The sequence below is a fragment of the Alnus glutinosa genome, chromosome 6, assembly GCF_958979055.1.
Source record: "Alnus glutinosa chromosome 6, dhAlnGlut1.1, whole genome shotgun sequence".
Lineage (NCBI taxonomy): Eukaryota > Viridiplantae > Streptophyta > Magnoliopsida > Fagales > Betulaceae > Alnus > Alnus glutinosa.
In genome coordinates, this window is record NC_084891.1 from 3,966,358 (window position 1) to 3,989,645 (window position 23,288).

General features: G+C 35.4%; 2 protein-coding genes across 4 annotated transcripts; one reads left to right on the plus strand and one right to left on the minus strand.

Annotated features, from left to right (window-relative positions):
- Positions 1–5,762: 5,762 nt before the first annotated feature.
- Positions 5,763–9,436, plus strand: LOC133870840 (uncharacterized). Of its 2 annotated transcripts, XM_062308079.1 has the most exons (3): positions 5,763–6,116; positions 6,247–6,499; positions 6,948–9,436. In XM_062308079.1, the coding sequence occupies exons 2-3, from the start codon at positions 6,497–6,499 to the stop codon at positions 9,216–9,218; spliced, it is 2,274 nt and encodes a 757-aa protein (XP_062164063.1). In that variant the 5' UTR covers positions 5,763–6,116; positions 6,247–6,496; the 3' UTR covers positions 9,219–9,436. The 2 variants fall into 2 exon arrangements, with proteins under 2 accessions (XP_062164063.1, XP_062164062.1); XM_062308078.1 differs by lacking the exon at positions 6,247–6,499.
- Positions 9,437–10,648: 1,212 nt separating this feature from the next.
- Positions 10,649–17,879, minus strand: LOC133870511 (protein KINASE OF THE OUTER CHLOROPLAST MEMBRANE 1). Of its 2 annotated transcripts, XM_062307669.1 has the most exons (6): positions 17,630–17,879; positions 17,368–17,485; positions 16,810–17,184; positions 16,606–16,697; positions 16,019–16,492; positions 10,649–11,802 (listed from the first exon to the last, which is right to left on the minus strand). In XM_062307669.1, exons 2-6 carry the CDS (start codon positions 17,368–17,370, stop codon positions 10,848–10,850), a joined length of 1,899 nt encoding a protein of 632 aa, XP_062163653.1. In that variant the 5' UTR covers positions 17,371–17,485; positions 17,630–17,879; the 3' UTR covers positions 10,649–10,847. The 2 variants fall into 2 exon arrangements, with proteins under 2 accessions (XP_062163653.1, XP_062163654.1); XM_062307670.1 differs by lacking the exon at positions 17,368–17,485 and having other exon boundaries at positions 17,630–17,877.
- Between the last annotated feature and the right edge of the window lie 5,409 nt (positions 17,880–23,288).

Below are 23,288 nucleotides of genomic sequence, written 5' to 3' on the forward strand. Positions count from 1 at the left end.
TCATATCAACTTAAGCTTTTGTTATAAGTGATAATTTAACAAACTATATGATAGAAATGTGACGTACAACACGTAGTGTTTATCATGAGCCACGTGATGAAAATCAATAAGATTGAATTATAATTATATTATGTTGAAGAATAGTCATTCAAACCGGGAAAAATAGGAAGACATGTTGGCAATAGACTCAATGCTCGATCTAAACAACGATATCTTAAAAATGTATTTCATGCTCTTTCTAAAGTACTACAAAAATTTGATGAAATATTTTCCATGATACAATGAAACCCGATTCACGATCAACATTACTTCGGAATAGCACCGGGAATAACAAAACACCCTTGAAATAAGAATGAGCAAAATGTACAAAATATTTGTATGGAATTTGCAAAGTGCGCCTCATAGTAGTCAAAGTCCATTACACATGCGCGCGACGCGGCGGCATTGCCGCTATTAGGCGCCAATCTCTCTCTCCGTCAATCAAGTTATAATTAGAGTGAGAAGGGTATACATATAGGTGTTTGACTTCACAATTTCTAATCAATGTGGGACTAAAGGAGCATTTCCAATTCCATACGCATCAAAATTTTGGATTTTCCTCCCACATTTTGAATAGCAATTGATGAGATGCAAGGCTTTTTAAGTAAAACAAAAGGAGAATCTTTCCTAAAACTTATTTTAATAAAATTATTTGAAATACCAAATTATAAAATAAATTTATTTATTTTAATAAAATCTAACATATTACATGTGATGAGCACATGTAATAATAGAAAGAAAAAAAAAAAAAAAACTTTGAGAAGATGCTAAATTTAGTTCTCTTTTCATTTTCAATGACATTAATTGCATCACTAGTCTCTAAGATTGGCTTAAATTACGAACCACTTTCTGTGGCACAAAAAGTTTATGGAGGGTCCTTATGGTAAATTATAATTACGAATCACTTCCTAAACCCGTTTTTCGTTCATCAAGTTAACAGAATCCGTTAGTTTGCCACGCCATATAAATAGTGAGACAACATTTAAATATCATTTGTATTGTAATCTACTAACGGACTCTGTTTACTTGGTGGACGGAAAACGGGTTCAGGGGGGTGATTTGTAATTATAGTACCACATAGAGTGATTCGTAATTTAAGCCAACCCCAAGAACCAGTGATACAATTAACCCGACATAATATACTCTAAAACTTCACTTTTGTGTTTCTTGAGGAAGAGTCTTGTTTTAATCGATGTTATCTTATCTAAATCTTATTTAATATATTTCTCTCTCTCTCTCTCTCTCCTCCTTTTCGCAAGTGGTGCCTTTGAATTTTGTGGTTGATGATATGAAGTTAGATCCTTTTAAGATTCGGACCACGTACGTATGTAAGTGCATGATGTTTACTTTTAAATATTGTGATGGCCAGCAACTTCATTCCATGAAATAATGATTAGCCTATCTCCCTTCCTAATCTTGCCTAAATTCTAATCATATTTTTGTTTTATCCACTCTATTATATTATCTTCTCTAGTTACAAAAGCCTTACTTCGGGCCCCATTCTGTAAGGTTGAGCTTATAAAACTAGTTAAGATTAAGATTCTCTCTCTCTCTCTCTCTCTCTCTCTCTTCATGTTTTTAGTACTTACATATGAGGGGCAACAAATGTATTTCAATATGTTTATAGGATTGAGGATGTGTTTAGCTCGCGACACGTTTTTAAACATAATCGCAAAAAATGTCATGTTTGAAATGTTGTTTGAAAAAACAACGGTTTAAAAAGGAGGCAAAGGGCTCAGTGGGTGCATTTTTAAAAATGTATAATTTTACAGGTCAAATTGTAATTTTAGCAAACATTTATTTTTTTTAATCGTATTTTTATTAGTTGTATTATAAAATCGTTAATTTTTATAAATAATGTTAGAAATTACATTTTTATCACATAAGTATTTTACAATACTGACATGACAATTCCGATAATATATAACATTACTTTTTTTTTAAAAAAAAAAAAAAAAAAAAAAAATCAAACATTTTTTAAACGGCTACATTAAATGGACATTGAGCCACTTGTGCAAATGGGTATAATATATGGCCCATTGTTTAATAAATTTACTAAAAGTTAGTTAGATGATTGAGATGGAGATAGCGGCTTTCTCAAGATAGTGTCAAGCAGAATATCCTAGAATCTGTTTGGTAACTCAGTTTAAAAAATAATTAATACTTACCAAATAAAAAAATAATTAATTACAGAAAAAGGGCATTATTTATGAGTACCATTGTTATTAAATTAAGAGCACTATAGTTTTAGTATTAGTTATTAGTTGACAATATTTGACTTTGAGCAACGCGGCTCGTTTTCTTTGGGCCAGAAAGTGATCCATATAAGTATACGACTTTTCAAAGAAAAGCCCAATACTTTGACAATAGGCAACTATATATATATATAAGAAAAAAAGGCCCAGTAGTTGTGCAAATTATAATGGTAAAAAGACCAAAAAAGTCCAATATATGGATAGACGCAAATAAATACCTAAGGGCATGTTTCGGTGATAATTATTTTTCAAATACTGTTTTTTAGAATTCAAATTCTATTTAGATTTTATTCAATTTTTTCTAATTTTGTTTCAGGTTTTCTAAACCATTCAAACATAATTTCAAAAACAAATTATCTCGGTATTCACAATTTTTAATATTTTTCAAATAAATTGCACATCCAAACGAGCCCAAACCCACCCACATAGAAAAATGTGTCGTTTGAAATCACTTAAATATTAGGTACATAGAAGTCAGCTATTTTGTAATCGTATTTAATTGAAACATTTACATCTTTCAAAGTCGATCCAAAATTTTGAAATACAAGGAGAAAAGTTGTCTCAAATTGGTTAAGTATAGAGAAGTTAACTAGTTTATAAGGAATTCTCCTCACCTAATAATAAATTGAGTGATGGATAAGAAAGCTAGCCATTTCAAATGCGAACTCAAAGAAATTTGAATATTTTGATTGGTTTGATATTTAAGATGACCTAATGTGGATTTGGTGGTTTCGATTTGTGACCATTGAATCAAATTAGATGTGTCCGTGTCCAAAATCACTATAAATATGATACTTCGGTCATATGCAAAGACACACATCATATGTAGGAGAATAGAGAGAATAGCTTGATGGAGAGAAACAATATATTCTGGTACATTTTTACTCATTGTATCTTGAGAATTATTTTGTCAAATTCTTTAACACTTAGAAATGGAACAAAATACGTTATAAAGATATCGTCACTATGATCAAGCCTTGAAGTTCCAATTCTATTTTTTCTTCATATTTTTCCTCTAAGTTCCCTTATTTTTTTCAACGGGTCCTTTCCACAACCTCGGTAAGAATCTTCATTGATGGAGTTATGCTCGAAAAAAAGTTGCTAGCAAAACTAGTTGTAGCACCTAGTTACAGTCTACCATAACTATTTGATGGTTATCCTAAGGAAACAAGTGACACAAATATATCATAAGATGACTGTCTTGTTCTAAAGCATCAAAGCTAATGCCTAGATATGATCAATTAAACTGACATGTGTCCTTATAGCATATGATTCTTACGTGTATTTTAAATGGATAAAATATAAAAAAGTCCCATGAACTAACAATAGTTTTTGAAATAGCCCTATGAAGTGACAAATGTGCTAAAGTGATACATCAAACTATAAAGGTGTGTTAAAATGCAGCTTTTTATTATATTTTTATAATACTCTTATTCTCTTAAAAGCTAAAATAAAAAATTAATAAAATAAAAAACTAAACTAACCTATTTTTTTTAAACAACAAAAAAAGAACCAAGGAGGTGATCATTCAGTGTAGTTGGCCTAAATTACAAATTGCTCCCTACGGTAAAAATAATTCAGAGGTCCTCAGGTATGCCAAAAATAACAATTTAGTCTCTGCAGTCAAATTCCGTCAAAACACTTAACGGATTCCGTTAGTGTCCATATCAACACCAATAAAATGATGACATGTGTCACTCTTAATAAAAAAAGTATAAATATATTAAAAATATGGATAAATTCAAAATCAATTCATATGGTTGGTCTAAATTACAAATAACTCAATGTCATATTAAAGCGAATTAAGACGTCTCTTGGGTATGCTTAAAAAACAATTTAGTCACTGGAGTTAAATTTCATTCAAATAATTGACGAATTCTGTTAGGTGCCACGTTAGCGTCAATAAAATAATAACTCGTGTCACTTATAATAAAAAACATAAATATATTAAAAAAAATATATTTATAAAACTAAAAAATTATGAATTTTTTTTTTATAAAAAACTAAAAAATTATGATTTTGTTTAAACAAAAAAAAAATAAAAAGAAAAGAAAGAAAAAAGGACAAGGGTGCCTACGAGCCACTCCTAGAGGTGGCTGCCCAACATCCCTTTTTTTTTTTTTTTTTTCCTTTTCTATTTAGTTTTATAAATGTATATTTTAAATATATTTATATTTTTTTACTAAGAGTGACACATATCATCATTTTATTGGTACCGACGTTGACACTAACGGAACCCATAAAGTGTTTTGCCAGAATTTGGCAGTAAGGACTAAATTGTTATTTTGATCGACTCTAAAGACCTCTGAATTATTTTTTTTTTTCATTGTGAATAATTGTAATTTAGGCTAACCACAAGGACTGATTTTGTATTTATCATTTTTTTTTTTGTTTTAAAAAATAGTTTAGTTTTTTTATTTTTATTTTTTTATTATAAATTTTTTACTTTAGTTTTTAAGAAAATAAAGGGTATTATAGGAGTATAATAATTAAAAAGTGGCCCTTTTGGCATACCTTGGTAGTTTGAGTTATGAGTTTAGCACGCTTGTTACTTTATAGGACTATTTCATAAACGACTGTTAGTTCAGTTTTTTTTTTTAAAAAATATTTTTCTCATTTTAAATCCTCACATGCATTTTTTTAAAAGAGTAGTGATTATTGTATAACTCTTGTACAACTTTTTTTTTTTTTTTTCAAACCAATCATTGAATTTGTTTTTATGCATGTAAGTCTTAAATATCCAATGATATATTTTAAGTTAGAGTTGTACAACAATAATTTCTCTCATTAAAATACGCCAAAACTAAAGATGGTCATTAGCCCAAGTTGATTTTGTTGTTATACATTTGATTTGGCATCATCCATAAATGCTATATAGCAACTAATTTTTTCTTTTTTTTTTTTGAAAAATGATAGGTTGTACACCCATGTAATCCTTCTGTCCCACCCATCCTAGTGATTTATTTGTTTGTTTTTTTTAAAAAAACAAATAAAATAATAAGAGATATAATACGTTTAGAAGTTGTACATGAATTGTATAGAAATTGTAAACGTAAATGAAAGAAGAAAAACGATTGGTCCTTGTAGATCATACATATCTAATGGTTGATTTAGAAAAAGAGATATATAAGATATGTATAAAAATGTTGGCTAATATAACACGTTTTAAGTAACTTTTTTTGTTTTGTTTTAAGTGACTGACATGAAAGTCCACTTAAAACACGTCATTTCAACCGGTGTGAAATGAGTATAAAGAGTAGCATTCTTCTTGGACGATATGCCCCGAGAGACATTGACAGGTGGCAGGACATGAGTGGCCAGCACCAACCATTCGTGGTCTCGCAGCCAGCAGATCTCATGACTCCAAGTACAACAGTATCTTTATCCATTTTGTAACTTTTTGTTTCCCCTCTTTGACAAGGAAGGCTTAAGTTTCAGTTCCCACAAGGTCGGCGGCGCAATTTAGCCTATTTCTTTAATAAATATTTACAAAATTAAAACGAAAAGGAAACTTGCGGTCGTGGCTAACGTGAGCCTTTCCTTCGGTTCTTTTCCCTTCGATCCCTTTCTCCACTCACAAGCCCTCCCTCCCTTTTCTTCTCACCATAATCTCTCTTTCCCTCTCTCCGATAACCTGTTGTTTCTGTTGGTGTAAATATATATGTTGGGTGAGATTGGTTTGAAAGGGTGAGCGGTTCATCAGAGAAAAGAGTAGATCATAGTTGGAGGGTGCACGGATGTGCACCCCAGAGGTGGGCCATGGCGTTCTCTGCCGCTCTTCGCCCCAATCTTCCCACCACCTCTTGTCACCTTCGCTCCAAGGTACCACTCTCTCTCTCTCTCTTCTCTCTCTCTCTGTGTTTTTGTGAATGTTTATTTCCTGGTTTAATGATAATCTATTATTGGGTTTTTATTTTTAAAGATTCTGATTTTTGGATAATGTTAACTCTAGTTTGGTTACCGAGAAAAGGAAAAATCATAAGAAAAGAAGAACTGGGGAATAAAATAAGAAGATATAAACAAACAATGGGAAATGTAGACTATGAAATCTGGTGACTTGCTTGGCTTGTTCAAAATCAAAAGTTATTGAGCAAAAGGAGGTGGAGCTCTTGGACAACAGTAAAGATGAATCATTAACGAAGGCTCCTGGGAGATAAATCTGGTTCTCCGATAATGCTTGAAGAACCCCATTTAACCATCGAATGGTCCGTGCTCCTTAATGCCTTTTTAGCTCATTTTTGAAAGGTTTCTAAATTATAAGAACGAAACCATTATATGATTTTGTTTCTTGCCCATTGCATTCATACTTCTAGTAAATAGATTTTGGTGACACTTGACAAGTTGACAGGATTCTGTCTACTCCCTTCAAAGACTTTGAAATATTTTTTGACGAAATTGGCCAATATTTGGACAAAACTTTGGTAAATTGTAGATAAAACTAAACTTAATACTTGCGTGCTCTCCACAGAATTTGAAATTTCAAATGATTTCATGAGCTTCTCAGCAAAACATTTTGCCCCTAAGCATGGACATTTGAGATTGTCACAAAATCTAAATATGATTTTTGACTTATTAATTATTCATTTTTCATGTATCTTCACTGTCTTCCATGTTTATGAGCAAATATTTATTGTTGTGTAATGTTTTTTGCAGTTATGCTCCTTGAGGCTCAACAAGAAGCAGGAGAAACTAGCTTTTATGAAAACGTCAAAAAGACGTGGCTGCTCCTTGAAGGTCATCAGGTCAGCCTTAAATAACAGGAAGTTGAGCATTAATGATAATGGGGCGACTGAACCTGCAAAGGTTCTTCTTGAGAGATTGTTTGCGCAGACACAGAAACTGGAAGAACAGATGAGCAGAGATTCTCATCTCTCCGAAGATGCTCAGCTGGGGCTTAACCTTGAGACCTTGGAGTCTGATCTTCTCGCTGCATTGGCATCCTTGAATAAAAAGGAAGAAGATCTACAGGATGCTGAAAGGATAGTCTTGTTGGAGCACAATGAATTAAACCGTGCAAAGGAGGAGTTGAAGCAACGTGAAGAAGAAATTGCTGCTGCTTGCTGTAAGCATGAACAATTAGGAGAAGAGCTGAAGCAAGCTAATCTTAGTTTAGCTTCTCAAGCCAGACAGATAGGAGATTTAAAGCTTCAACTCAAGGAGAGCAACGAGGAGACTGCAGCTGCCCTATCTTCACTATCTTTGAAAGAAGACGAAATGAAAAAAATGAGAAATGAACTGGTGAAGAAGAGTGAAGAAGCTGCCATGACTGATTCTGAACTGAAATCTAAAGCTCAGCTCTTAAATGAAGCCAATGAAATCATGCGAAAACAAGAAGATGAGCTTCAAGAACTCCGGAAAGCTTTCCAGGAGAAAGAAGAAGAACTTGAAGTTTCTATGACACTGAGGAAACTTGAAGAAGAGAAGTTAAATGTTGCAGAGGCCAATTTAGAGAAGCGGACAATGGAATGGTTATTAGCACAGGAAGAACTGAAGAAGCTGGCTGAAGAAGCATCCCAACATGCAAGGGAAACAAATGAAACTCTTGAGGATTTCAGAAGAGTAAAAAAGCTTCTTGCTGACGTGAGGTCTGAGTTGGTTTCTTCTCAGAAATCTCTGGCATCCTCTCGAGAGAAAATGGAAGAACAAGAGGTGCAGCTGGAAAAGCAACTAGCAGAACTTGAAGAACAGAAGAAAAGTGTTATCTCTTACATGGCGAGTTTGAAGGATGCCCAAATAGAAGTAGAGACTGAGAGAGTGAAGCTTAGGGTTGCAGAGGCTCGAAATAAGGAGCTTGAACGGGACTTATCCATGGAGAAAGAGCTAATGGAGGAGTTGCAGGAGGAGTTGAAGAAAGAGAGATCTTCTCTGCAGCAGGCAATCCTGGAGATGTCGTTTCTTCAGAGAGAGCTTGAGCGAAAAAACAAAGAATTTGAAGAGATGCAAAAAATTCTTCAGGTTAAAGAGTCAGAGTCGGTGGATACTAAGCTAGAAATCCAGCATTTGAAATCTGAGCAGGCTGCACTCCAGCTTATCTTGGAGGAGAAAGACTTGGAACTCTTAAATGCGAGAACGAAGTTGGAGGATCTAAATGAGGAAATTGGAGAGTTAAAGATGCTTTTGAACAGTAGAGAGGATCAACTTATCCAGGCCACAACTATGCTAAAGGAGAAAGACGAAGATGTTCAGATGATGCAAGACGAGTTAAATGATGCAAAGCTGAACTTCTCTGAAGCTGAAACTGTGGCTGAACGGATTGTAGAGCTTACAAATAAACTGGTCTTCTCCATCAAGGATGAAAACTCTAACGCAATGGGAGCATTTGAAAACATGGGCCACACTTCACTCAAGCAACTATTGGAGACACCTAAGGATGAGTTCAGCATGCAGAAAAGACAACTTGAGACTGAGCTGAAGTTGACCATAGAAAGCTTAAGAATGAAAGAAATGGAATTACTAGCTGTAGAGAGGGCTCTAACAATCAAAGACCAGGAGCTCAGAACTGTTCGTGGGAGATTAGATGGGAAGGAGAAAGAACTAAAAAAGATGAAGGAAGAAATGAAAGAAGATGCTAATGATCTAAGGAAGCTTTACGCTTTGGCACAACAGAGAATAGGTGATATAAGTATTGGGGACTTGGCAATTGAGAAGCTTCAACTTGAGGCAGCTCAACTGGAAGTTGAAGCTGCAACTTGTGCTCTCCACAAACTTGCCGATATGAGCCGAGAACTTATGAATAAAGCTAGCCTTAGCCTTGATGCTGATAGTGATGTAAGTGTCTTCCCTCAAAATGGCTCTGATATTAGAATAGGTGTGGTTGATCATAGTGAATGTTTACCGGAGGTTGTTAAATCGGAAGTTGCACGGCTTTCTGCTTTGACCGAGCAGCTTGTGCGAGGGGCTGGTATTGTTGTTGGTGCAGATTAGTAAACTACGAAGCTTGTGACCAGACATTGTATATGGATATCTTACAGCTTTGACTTCTATGTCATTATGGATCCGCTCCTCTGTTTTGACCTTATTGACATCCAATTTCCACGTGTGAAAGCTTTGTTTCTTTGTTGTATGCTAACTAAAATTTTATTCTTTTAGATCTTTTGATAATTGAAGCCATTATCATGTGAATGATACATCTTTTGAGCTCTCTCTCTCTCTCGTGGACAATGTTATGCAGTTTACCATCTTGGTTATGTTTATTGGTGTATCTGCAATGAATGGTGAACCCATACATGCACTGTCAGGAACAAAGAGAATCACAATTAACTTCTCGAAGTGCTGTTCATCATATTATATTAGGGAGTAGGTTTCTTTGGTGCCTCCTTGATGGAGGCTGATCGTATAATATACCATCAGCATTCAATCCAAATCATTAATAAAGTTTCGCGATGCTCGCTAGAATGTGAAAATGATCATAAAACTGCGTATTTTCTGTTCGGATTCATTCAGCAATCACCATAGTAAATTTCCACTCTAAATAACTACTAACTTGAGATGGAGGTATAAGAAATGGCAAGGGATAAGAAGCTAGAAAATATGAAAATATATAGGGATGGCGGTTCGTGTGTTGGGTTTGAATCGTATTGAAATATGTGTATAAAATTATATACTTCAATTCTAACTCAACTCTTTTAATTAAACGGGTCAGACTCCTCAATCCTAACCTACTAATTTTGTATTGGGTTCGTGTCAAGTTCGTGTATCGTGTAAAAAATTGCAAACTCTAAATGTCGCACGTCGTGTTCAGATCGTGTCAAAATATAGGTATAATATTATATATGTCAATCTTAATCCTACCCATTTAATTAAACGAGTTAAGACTTCTCAACCCAAACCTTCCAATTTCGTACTGAGTTCATATTGAATTTGCGAATATGTCAAAAATTGCCGACCCTAAAAATACCATACTTGAAAATCCTCCGAAGAATTCAAACAAGCTTTTCCATTTAGTTCAGAAAACAGAAAAATAAAGTGTAGGAAGCTGAATAACAAAATACACCAGTAATATGACAAACAATTGACATGTGGAAGTTGTAGATTCTCTGTTTGACGAGAGAGAGCTGACGCAGATTCTCTTCCAGAGGGTTTCTTTTCAAACCACATCATCTTCCTTCTTTATTTAATTGCTGCGGCCTGCCCCACAACCCCGCATCACAATTGATGAGGGAAGCTTTGGCTCAACCTGGTTCATGAGGGTTTTTCTTCTACATTGCATGGCCTACAATACGTCACGTCCAATCTCAACATCATTGGAAGTACCCCAAAAAAGAATAAACAAACCCACAGCTGCAAACTGTCAACATATTCATAAACCTATCCTGGGTTTGAAAGAGCATGTGCACGAGCTAAACCAACGAATATAACAATAATTACAGCATATTACTCGATTAGCATAAAAGTGCATCTTTACAATTTATGAACAGCCAGTTTGCGCTGAAGCTATAAATAAACATTTGGCAGGAATATTTTAGTTCCTATTACACTTCAGCCAAGAGTCAGTAAAATGCCCAGAACTAGCTAAAATACCAGCTACGCGAGTTTGTATGAGCTTTAGCAAAGTTAACTAGCTTTACTAACAAAAAGCATATTTGCCACTTTTGGAGGGATCCATGCAGGATTGCCAGCATTTTGGCTATCCATGTGTTCACTGTCAGCTTGTATAGCACTGGCCTGTCGCTTCTTCGCTTTCGAAATCCCCATTTTCGTTCCAACAAAGATGCCTAGCCTCATGGCTGTAAATAGGCCCAGTGTAATCAGAAGTGGTCTCACTGCCCAGTGAAAATCCTCAAGGTGCTGATACTTGTTTACCATCCCTGGGCAAGTGTTAAATGTAACCACTTCTACTTCAGCTGGATCAGCCAAGTAGGTGGTCCATTCATCTCCAAAAGTCAAAATCCCTGGGAACTTGACAATAAGGCACCCATTCGGTAGGATCCACCGAATCCTCCCTGTAGCCCAAGCACCACCCCTTTTACGAGGCCACTCAAATCGAGAGCTCAGAACATTGGCTTTCAGTCTAACAAACTGGCCCACACAGTAAGATTCTGCCATCTGGAACACAGAAGAGCTTCCCTTCCAAAGAGTTTCCATCCCTATAAATCCAACAGCCACAGTTCCATCACGATTGATGGAATGAATAATACCCACTGGTGAGTGCTTCTTGTCTTCTTCCTTCAAGCGTACCCAATCACCAGCTGCCAAGCCAATTGTGACCCGCTCCAGAGTTGAGACATGAACCCTTAATGGGTCATGGATGCCATGGACCCTCACCAAAACAAAACCATCTCTATCTCTATCTTTGTCGCGTTCTAAACCCACAACTGTTCCTTCTGGGACTTCCATGTTTTCAGGTTTGCACGAGTTTGGTGGCTTTCTGGAGCGCACCGTGTCACCCACTTGCAGATGATCCTTTGCAAGGAACCAGTGTGTGTAACCAGTGTTACTTGATTTTTCCAAGATTGAACAACTTCCAAGACCTGTCCAGCCTCCCTCATTGTTGATGGTATTCTTCAAGCTGCAAATTTTGTGGCAACCAATAACACAACTACTAGCAACTAGCTGAAAGATTATCTCAAAGAGGGGGGGGGGGGGGGGGGGGGGGGGGGGGGAAGAAAGAGAAAAGCCGAAAGATTTAATATACTAGAAGGCATTTTGTGAGAATAACAATTATAATCTTTTCATAAAAGGCGTCTTTCTGCAAAGGTACAGTTTGGTTTCTCAATTCTCATATTGGCAGATTGATAAGCTTGATGCTGGGAAGCCATAACAAGTAGTGAGCTTGCTAGCTCCAATGTCAACAATACAGTCACCAACCATCAAGCCAAATCCCTCTAATTTATATTACACACTTTTTAAGTTATCAACTTGTCCCCAATAACTCTATGCAAATGTGGACATTTACTTTTTCCTGTTGTATATAATCACCTCAAGTGGTCACAAAAAGTAATTTGCTTCCTCAACACAAGTAATAATTTGATCATTTATTGGGGACAGCTGCTTAGAGAGTATTTTATAACTAAACTATCTACAAAGAAATGAAAAACAAATAGAAGCAACAAAATGCAAATGAGTGCAGCATAGTATCAGCCATGGCAATCCAAATTGACTGTCATAGACAAGCATATCTATCATGATTTCATTCATGAAACTTTGTCGTATGCATAGCACAAGTCTATTGACTTTAAGACAAAGATGCACGTAGGCATGCAAAAACACACATACACGCATGGCACGTCTAATGTTTTTTTTTTTCTTTTCTTTTATGAATAATAATAATTTATTGAAAAAAAAGAGAGCAAAACCCTTGTACACGAAGAGTATACAAGAGAGCCAAGGCCCTAGTTGTTACTACAATCTAGAAAATAAATCAAATCTACCAGATTCTCTAAGGGAAAATTGGGAACATAAACAATTGTCCAATCCAAAAGAGATCTCAGAAATGAGGATTTAAGGAAAAGCACATTGGTCTCGCTAAGTCAAAGAGTCGATGATTCATTTCTCTCCAAATGCTCCGTATTAAAAGAACGGGAATAACTTTCCAAAAAGCCTCTTTGAGATGTCCCCGCCTTAGAAATTTCCAGCAATGGAGGAGCTGAAGGATGTTACTAGGCATGACCCAAGAGACCCCCCGAAGATATTAAGAACTAAGTGCCAGATATCAGCGGTATAATCACAATGGATGAGAAGATGATCAATAGTTTACTCATCCTTTTTACAAAGGCAACACTGGTTAACTAGTTGGAAGCCACTGGTTAACTAGTTGGAAGCCCCGCCTTCTAAGATTATCCACTGTGAGGATTCTACCCAAAGTCGTTGCCCATAAGAATAAAGCAATGCGAGGGGCCTTCACCTTCCAAATGTTTTTTCCAAGGGAAAGAATTATGCTCACTTAATTGTAACATAGTATAGTAGTTCTTCACCGCAAAACTATGGTGGCTAGGAGTCCACGCCATATTATCCACTTCTCCCAAATGAGGATTCATGGAGTATAAAAGAATAAGAAACGAGTCCAGAGATTCAAGTTCTCAATCATGAGCTGCTCTAATGAAGCTAGGATTCCGAGGACTAGAGAGATCCATGTATTGAGACACCAAAGCCTCCTTGTTACGAGCTAAGGAATAGAATTCTGGACCCATCCCCAACCTTACAAGAAACAAAATTGAAAAAAAAAAAAAAAAAAAAAAAAAAAAAAAAAAAAAAAAAAAAAAAAAAAAAAACCTTCTGTAATCTTTCCTAATATTCCTCCAAAGACTCACCCTGAAAGGACCTTGAGCTACCTCCGAGCACCACCCCCCTCTCTGAATCCCGTACTTCGACACAATCACCTTCCTAAAAAAAAAAAAAAAAAATCTTGTTCATTCCCGCATCTCCAAAGCCATTTACCAAGAAGGGCTTTGTTGAACAGCTTAAGATTTTTTATGCCCAACCCTCCTTTAGGAATAAGGGAGCAACTGTCTTCCAATTCACCAAATGCAACTTGGGATCCCCGCTTGGACTGTCCCAAAGGAAGACCCTCTAAAAACACTCTGATCTCTTGGCTATGACAACTAGTAAAGGGAAGAGAGATAAAAAAAAAAAATGCAGGAATACTAGAAAGAGTACTCTTGGTGAGAGTAAGATGCACCCCCCCCCCCCCCCCTCCTCTTGTACAAATAGATCTTCTTCCAACTCGCTGGCCTTTTTTCCATTTGAGTCAATCATTCACTACCTCCTATTTCATTTCTCATGAATGCAACTGCCATCAAGAACACACCTGGCATGTTTCAAGCCCCAAGAAACTTGTGTACTCCTACCAACCAGGTGTACTATGATACTGGCACATACTGCTTTTGTAACTAGGGAAGTCAATTCCTCATTTCCTGACGTGATCAATTAAAACTCTATTTTCAGCCAAAAATGGCTACCTCAAAAACCAGCTGTCTACTACACCGTCAACTTTTGATCCACAATTTCATTTTCTATTGCAATATTTTCATTAATAAAGTTCGCTTGAAATTGGAGTCATTATTTTCAATTAAAATTAAACATTTAATCTACTAAACACAAGACCTTTCTAGTAGTAAATTTTGATGTGAATCTAATTATTCAGATAGTAAAACTTGAAAAACCAAAAACCTAAGAAACTGTAACTAAATCTTGCATGCCAAGATAATTTAAATAATATGAGTAACTAATGGGATGTCCAGCTTTTTATCAATGTGCTTATTTAAAAGCAGGTTCACTCTTTGATTTCCTCAAGAGGTTTGGGTGGTTAGGAACATGATTTTTTTTAACCGAGCCTTGAAGCAAGCTTTCCCACTGTTGTTTACTATTGCGAGACCGCAAGTGCTTTGTGTAGTGCTATCTTCAGTCGTATTGGGTTAGCTTGGGTTATGCCTAGAAAAGTTGTTTACCTTTTTGCTTGTTGGAGAGGGTTGGGAGGTAACTCAGTGCGTAGCTGTGTGGAAGTTGGTTTGGCCTGCCTTTGTGGTGTCTTTGTAGGGAAAGAAATTATAGATGTTTCAAAGATTGTGAGGACAATGTCAAATCTAAAGTCTTTCTTCTTTAAAACTCTTTACCTCAGCATAGCTGCATTAGATTTTTGTCTAGTTTTCATGATTTTTTCGATTTGTTTTCTCTTTTTAGCTAGGTGTTTGTCTTGTAAACTCCTTGTGCAATTGAGTTGCGCCTTTTGTGCACTTAATGAAATTCATTTAGTTACTAAAAAAGAAGTATTGTTCATTTTAAGGAGGCCTCGGTGGCAGACCATATGTTGTTTTTGAATGACACATGTCAATAGAATACTGCCTTCATCAGATCCATGCATGATTGGGAGATGGAGTGGTTCACTTCATTCTTCAATTTCTTGTACTCTATCAGGTTGAGTCGAGGTGGCGAGGATAGGATCTGTTGAATCCCTTTCAAAAGGCAGACATTCAAAGTTAGATCTTTTTATCATGCGCTTAGTCTCCCCTGCTAGCCTCACCTTTTCTTGGAAGAGCATTTGGAGAAATAAGACACCTTTGAGAGTGACTTTCTTTGTTTGGCCAGCAGCATTAGGGAGGATCTTGACCTTAGATAATCTAAGAAAGAGAAACATCATAGTGATGAGCTGGTGTTTCATGTGCAAGAAGAGTGGGAATCCATCGATTATCTTCTGCTCCATTGCAAAGTAGCTAAAGACTTGTGGGTATACGTTTTCTGTCTTTTCGAAATAGAGTGGGTAATGCCCCAATGGGTGGTGGAGTTATTGACTGGTTGGAGAGGCCAATTTTGTAATCACTGTAATTTAGAAATCTGGAGAATAGCTTCCCTTTGCGTGATGTGGTGTATCTAGACAACGCTATTCCCGAAATTTTGAAGATTATGAGAGAACGGTAGTAGAGTTAAAATGTATATTGTTCAAAACTCTATGGGTAGATGATTGTTATCAACATTTCTCGCTTTTCTAATTTTCTTGAATTTCTGAATTTGTGTTCTTCTTCTTCTTCTCCTCCCTAAGTGAGTGTCTCTCGTGAATTCTCCCTATATATTTTGGTTGTGCCCCTTTGCGCTTTTTAATAAATAATAAGATTAGATTACTTATTAAAAAAAACCAACTCATGTGCCCATACACAACAATCAATGAGCCGACTAAATGTAACACGATGACAATTTCCTGGAGCTAACTCAAAAGGAAACCTACTATATCAGGTGAGGTTTCGATATCTGTAAACATAGAACAAAACATACACATTGAAGAGGAGAGGTACCTTTGAAACACATGCAATATGTCTGTCATCAAAGGACGACTCCTCAAGTCATACTCAAAGCAACCAATTAGAACATTCTCAAGTAGTAGAGGAAGGCCATCAGGGATACATGGCTTTTCTTGCTTTCTGACGACTGAATGATAAATTTCATCTACAGATCTCCTGCGCCAAGGCTGAACACCAGTCAACATCTCAACAATGCAGCACCCGAATCCCCATGAATCGGTCTCCAAGGATATTGGACCTCTCACTTCTGGTTGCCATTGCTCTGGAGACATATAGTTTGGTGTTCCAAGCCTGCGAGCCATATCTGAGCGTGGGAATGGGATACCAAGAAGTAGATAAGGGATACCAAAATCTCCTAGAATTGCTTGATCATTTGCATTAAGAAGCACATTAGAAGGTTTAAGGTTAAGCACTAAAATCCCTTTTGAGTGCAGTTCCAGAATTCCCTGAGCCAAATCAATACCATATCTGCAACCAGCAGCATACACTCAGAATTGAACACTCAGTGCTTTGATATATTTATGCATTAAATAGAAACACAATAAAAGCATACTCTTCTATCTAAGCCGAACCCAACCCACCTCAAAACATCAGGCAATGAATGATTCCCTCCTCGAAGGCAAGCCATTTTGTCACCAACCGATCCCTCGTAGAATTTCATAACGATGCATATCTGTAATATATCAAATACAAAATCATTCTTTAGCAACCTTGATGTCAGACAACACAATCTCCCCAGAGGGGCCACAGGGCATCAAATACAAATACAAATACAAATACTCTACCTTTCCACTTATAATTGAAACCCCATGTAGCCAACAAACACCTCCTACACCTTGACACTTGGAAAACAAATCCTCAAACTTATCCAACAAAGCCCTCGTGTGCTCCTCTTTGATCGGCTGTAACATCTTGACAGCCACTTCATGAAACTCATCATAGTCTTCGGTCGACTGATGATGAGTTGCTAACCAAACATCCCCAAAAGGGCCCCTCCCGATTCTGTGTCTAAGTTTCAATTTCGAAGGTTCAATCCATGGACTTCTCTGGCTTGAGGAGGCCACCACGGTTATAAGGTGTTCGGGATCATCTTCAAGAAGCTCGTACTCAAAAGAAGCACCCGGTTGTGTGGGAACAATTTGTTTAGCCATTCCCTCAATCTGATACAAATCAACATGAATTTGATTATCAAACAAAGTTCAGTTTTTTAATAAAGTTGACACAAATATTAGCAGCATATAACATACCCAAATAGTAATTACTAAACAAAATCAAAGCAAAAACTTTATGATGGTAGATGATCTTTCATCTAGTAGAAAACACCAAGAAAGAAAGCTAAATACCATCCACTAAGCTGAGAGCAGCATAAAATACAAATAATTCCCAGGCCTACGTTCGGCTGCCGAGAAAACGAAGGAAAAGTAGAGAATCTTAAAGTTAACTACACCCTTTTCCTTATTTCTGCATAAAAATCAAAACAAAACAAAGCTTCCTCATGTTCTTCTTTTCCTAAGTCTTACAAGGAAATCACTAAAAAATAATAAGAAAAAAGAAAGGCTTTCTGAGGAACCAAACAAAGCTTAAATGGTAAAAGTAAGAACTTACAGAAACTGAGGTGTCGACGAATTAAGAAGGAAAATCAACAGCGAGAGGGAAAAGTGAGAGAGAGAGAGAGCTTTTGGGACTGGAATCCCAAAGGGAGAAGAGAGAGTTTGGGAGAGAGATTTTTATTTTGGTGCGAAGGAAAAAGACAGCTATATAAACAAAAACACATACACACACTGCAAGGAGCTGAATCAATGAATCAAGACTAGAAAAACTGAAAGGAAAGGAACCCCTTTTGGCCTCGGGGCTTTCGGTATCTCTGAAGGTTTGAGGGGCCCTCCGGAATTCACAATCTTCATCTTGAGCGCCACTTGGGGGTCAAATCACCGTTCATTCATTTGTTAATTTTTTTTTTTTTAGAATTATTTTATATAAAAAAAATAATATTTTGAAGTGACGTAGAGGTAAAAATTGTTTGATATTTTTAACAATGTCTTATAATGATTGTTTGTTTGTTGATACTTTGTTTTGAAAAAAAAAATAATAATAATAAGAATTTCAACAAACAAAGTGAGTTGAATGAATTTTTTTAAAGTAACGTTAACGGTATTATAATTTTTACTATAAAATTGTTTGCAAATTGATGTAGCAATTTATAATCAATGGAATATAATTAAAGAAAAAATATGGCTTATCAATTTCTTTTATTTATTTCATCAAAAATTGATTGACAAATTAGTTTATAAATGATTTTATACTAAAAGTTAGAGTTCCTTAATCATTTTTTTTTATTATTTTAAACTCAATTTATTGAATTGACAAGTATTTCTATTAAATTGAAATGTATTTTTACATTATGTGATTTTTAATCATATGCTCTAAAGACACGTATCAATTTAAACTAAATTGAAAGAATTTATTTAAACTCAATTTAAATAAAAACTTCATCCAATTTGTTGTTTAATTTCTTTTTGTTTTTCATTTTGTTAGAACATATTAAAAGGTTTAGTTTTGTTTTCATGTGGATATAAAGACCAAAATGTGTTAATTCTATAAATTTTCATTCATAAAAGTAAGAGATGTCGTACATAAATGTTAGGTCAAATTTACCCGTTGAAAGTATGCTAAGAAGGTTTAGTTTCTCTTGTATTTGACGTAAAATGTTTTATGTTTGAAAATATTTTGAGATAAATTATTTTTTAGAAAAATAATTTCAATTAAAATATTTTTTGATGTTTGGCTCGTATAGAAAATCAACGATTGCAATGACAACCGACGACAATGGCGGGAGACCTCTGGCCGTGGTGAAAACAGCTAGCGACTTCTAGCAACCTTTGGTAGCAATGGCCAATGAAGAATTCTAGATAACTTCGACGGCAGCTCCAGCAACTGCGCGAAAACTTCTGGCAAACTCCGATGGTGACCTTTGGTGGCCGTGGAGAATGAACTGCAAGATAAGGTACGTGTGAGAATGAGAAGCTCAAATTCGAAAAATAATTTACGGTTTTAAAATAAGGATATCATTTTACAGGAATTAAATAAGGTTTTCTTGGTCAACAAAAAATGTTTTCAATTTGACCACAATTTTTTATCGTACCAAGCACCAAATAATAGGAAAAACGTTTTCCAAAAAATATATTACGTATAAATAAATGAAGCCTTGATAGTATCAAATAGGAGAATGTTAACAATTATTTGACTGTTGGTTAATTTCATTGACATCAAGTTAGTCGTGATTGGAAGTATATGTCATGTAAAAATAAAATTTATAGATCTTGGGATAGGAGTGGCTCTCAAAAGAATTTATTGAAAGCAAATATTTATTGCTACAGTGATCCTTTTTGGCTTAGTTGATAAATGTAAATAAAGTAACGCTATAAACCATATTTTTATTTAATAATTAATTAATTATTTTTTTTTTTATATTTTTTTTTTTTTTTAAGGTAATCTCAAATGTTATATATCATTAGAAAAAAACTCTTGTTATGCCGAAATAGAACTGTGATACGAACAGCCATTCGTGCAAGCTGATGCACGACTCCATGCCCTTCTCTCTTTACAAAACTGATAGTCCATGATTGGAAGGAAGTCAGGAGATTGCAGGCATCGGCAATTAGACTTCCGTATCTACCTAAACATTCACCTTCAGTTCCCAGGGCAGAAACTATCTCATGCAGGGGCGGATTTAAGGGAGGGCGAGCAGGGGCGCTCGCCCCTGCAACTTACTTTTTTTAAAAAAAGTTATATGCCTATTTAAAGTCTATGGCCACTCTCACCCCTACAAATTTAAGCCCAATTAACAAGCCTAGCCCTTTAAAAAATTAAGTTGCCCTCAAATGTGGCTAACCTCTCAAAATCAACACAAATTATCAAACCAAACTTTTTTACCTAGCTACAAGCATATAATATTCTTATCTCTTTAGATTTTATGTGGCGGTAACACAATCTGATTCATCTGAAGCTCCGAAACCAACATTTTCATAATCTTCTTTTTGTAAACCTTTGTTGCTACCGTTGGGCTGAAAGTTGAAGAAAATCGCTCAAGAAGTAATGAGGATGAGTAAAAAGTAAGCTTTTTGTTTTGTAAGTCTTATGGAAATGGAGCCTTGGTTTATGGAGAAGGAAATGGAGATTGAGTATAAGAGAGTTCAGAGTCGTGATTGTGTCAGTGTCGACTTTCGTACGGTGTGAAATGACATGTATTGCAGCTCTAATCCTATGGTTCTTTTTTTTTTTTTTTGAAGAAACTAATCCTACGGTTCCTAATCTGCCCAAAAGTTCAAATTTTTAATCACTATACAATATCAATATTCAGAAATCAGAACTTCAGCTTTGATGTCTGTTGTGTCAATGCCTTTAGAGCATCTCTAGCAGGAGAGCTATTTTAACCAAAATAGTCGAATTTGACTGTTTTTCCTCTTTCTTTCTTTTTTTTTTTTTTTTTTTTTTTTCCCCTCAAACAAAATAGCTATTGTAACTTTTTTCTTAACTTGATGAACAGTGAATAGACACTATTTCACTATTCATTTATTTAATTTTTTTTAAAAAAAATTAATATTTTATCTCCCTCTCTACCGCTTCACCGCCCTTTACCTGTCCTCCATCTCCTTCAGCTTCCCACTTTCAATCTTCGCCGTGAACTCCCTCACAAACCTCATCCCTGTCCCCAACCCCAACAAACTCGAAAACCCCATCTCTGCCGTCGTCTCCAACGCTGCCCTCAAACATGGATAACCCTTCCAAATCTTCTTGGAGAGCTCGAAAGACTTGCGCTCGTGGGGCTTGGGGGTTTCTGAGCTTGCAAAGAGGTCAGGGTGGCTCAACTGCAATGGGGGTTGGGGAAGGAGATGGAAACGGAGAGAGAGAGAGAGAGAGAGAGAGAGAGAGAGAGAGAGAGAGAGAGAGAGAGAGAGAGAGAGAGAGAGAGAGAGAGAGAACATCAAGGGGGTTGGGGGTTGGAGATGGAGACGGAGACTAGAGAGAGAGAGAGAGAGAAAATAAAACAATAAAAAAAGATTGAAAAATAATATTTTAAGAAAATGAAGAGTAAAATAGAAAATATTGTTGGTGTGTTTTTAAGAAAATGAGTAGCTAAAGTAGATATTTGTAGTTTTTGAGTAGCTACTTTAACTTTTCCTGCTGGAGATACTCTTATTGAGCCCAACTCCCTTATTAAAAAAAATTATTTGTCTTTTGTCATAATTCATTTGTCATAGACTCATTATAAAGCCTAGAGTCTAGATACATAGACTCATCTTTTTATTTGTCCTTTTCACTCTTCTTTTTTTTAACACTAGCTATACGATCACCACTCATATATGTCATCAATCATCGTACATACTTTTTTTTTTTCGTTCATAAATTACAATTTACAAATATGTGTGATTTTGTTTAATAAAAAATTAGGGGTAATTACCTTTTTTTCCCCATCAACTATCAGCTATTGTCAACATGCCTCCCTAAATTGACACATCGATCAAAAGAAAGTATCCAACTACCATCTTCACGTACTTTGGCCTCTTTCCGTCAGTCTAATTCATGCAAAGACTTAAATGCCCTAACTCAATTTCAAAAATAACCCAAGTGCCCTCATCTTAAACAAAAATAAATAAATAAATAAAAAACTAAAGGAAAATTGGGTGGTGGCAGCCACCCCTGAGGTGGTTGGGGTGGCCTGCGAGCCACCCCCAGAGGTGGCTTCGGCCACCTTTGGGTGGCTCGCGGCCACCCCAGAGGCCATGGGTGGCTTGCGGCCACCCTATAAAACAGCTAGGGTGGCCGCGAGCCACCTCATAGGTGCCCGGAGCCACCTTTGGGGTGGTTCGCACGCCACCCCCTCCACCAAAGGGGGTGGTTGCCACCCTAGGTTTATTTATTTGTTTTTTTTAAAAAAATATATATATTAATTTTAATATTTTTTATTAATTACTGTGGAAGACATTTTGGTCTTTAAACCAAAATTAACGCCCAAAAATAGCATATTCCATTCAAGTTAACGGGATTTCCTGATGGAATGGGCCAAAGTATGTAAAGATGGTAGTTGAATACTCTATTTTGGTCGAAGTGTCAGTTCATGTGAACATGTTGACAATGACTGGTAGTTGATAGGGGGAAAAAGTAATTACCCCAAAAAATTATTTTATGTTTGATTACATATGTGCAATCTTTTTTTTAATACGTAGTTGTGTTTGTGTTTTGTAGATTAGTAGATGTAAAGATGTATTGACTATTTGAATAATCTTAGTGTTGTCCACTTGTGGTGTATCATGAATTTATAATTTTTTTTATGCTAACAATTTTTTGGATTATTTATTTTACATTTATATGATTAGAAATAAATTTACTGACAATTATTTTTTATTATAATTGTTTTCTTATTCAGATAAGAACAACATTGTCATCTTTTGAGAACGTTTTCTTCATACTTTGAGATTTTGCTAGTGTCAACAAGTTTCAATAAATTTTTGCCACTTTCAGGTAAGTTATTTGTTATTATTTAGTAATTTTATTGAGATATTTTTTAAAGATTGGTTAGATTAATAGTGATCATAATATTATAATAATTTAATTATATATTGGAATATGTGTTATAAGTTGTGGATTTTTTTTAGTGTAAAAACACTTAAAACTAATAGATAAATAAATTTTCTTGTTTCTAAAAAATCTTAAATTACAACACGGACAAGCTAAAAAGAATTGATGCATTTTTTTAAGAAAAAAAATATAAAGATTCCAACTACCATAAATAGAAATAATATTATTCTTTGTGGAGGATGTTTTGTTTTTACGTAAACCATTTTATATGTTGCGTGAGTATCAATCCCACAAACATAGGAAGATACGAGAGAGTTGATATCATTGACTTTTTGCAATGCTATGCTGGCAATCATCTGTGAGTTTGAAAAGGTCAAATTTATAGTTTGCTGCTACTACAAGATGCTTGTCCCGTGAGATTAGCCCGCCCACAATTTCCAGAAGAGAAAAAAAATGATTTTTTTTTTTTTTTTTAATTTGTTAATTTTTTTCTAAATAAAAAAATAAATTGGGTTGGAATAAATTCTTTTGAATGCATTGCATTAAAATGATAATTATCATTAGAACATGTAAAAATTGTACGTGAAAATGACATGCTCTAAAAACAGATGACAATACGTTTAAGAAACCGAATTAAAAGAAATTTTGGAAAAAACCTTTATCGAAAAAATCGTTCAAAAATGAA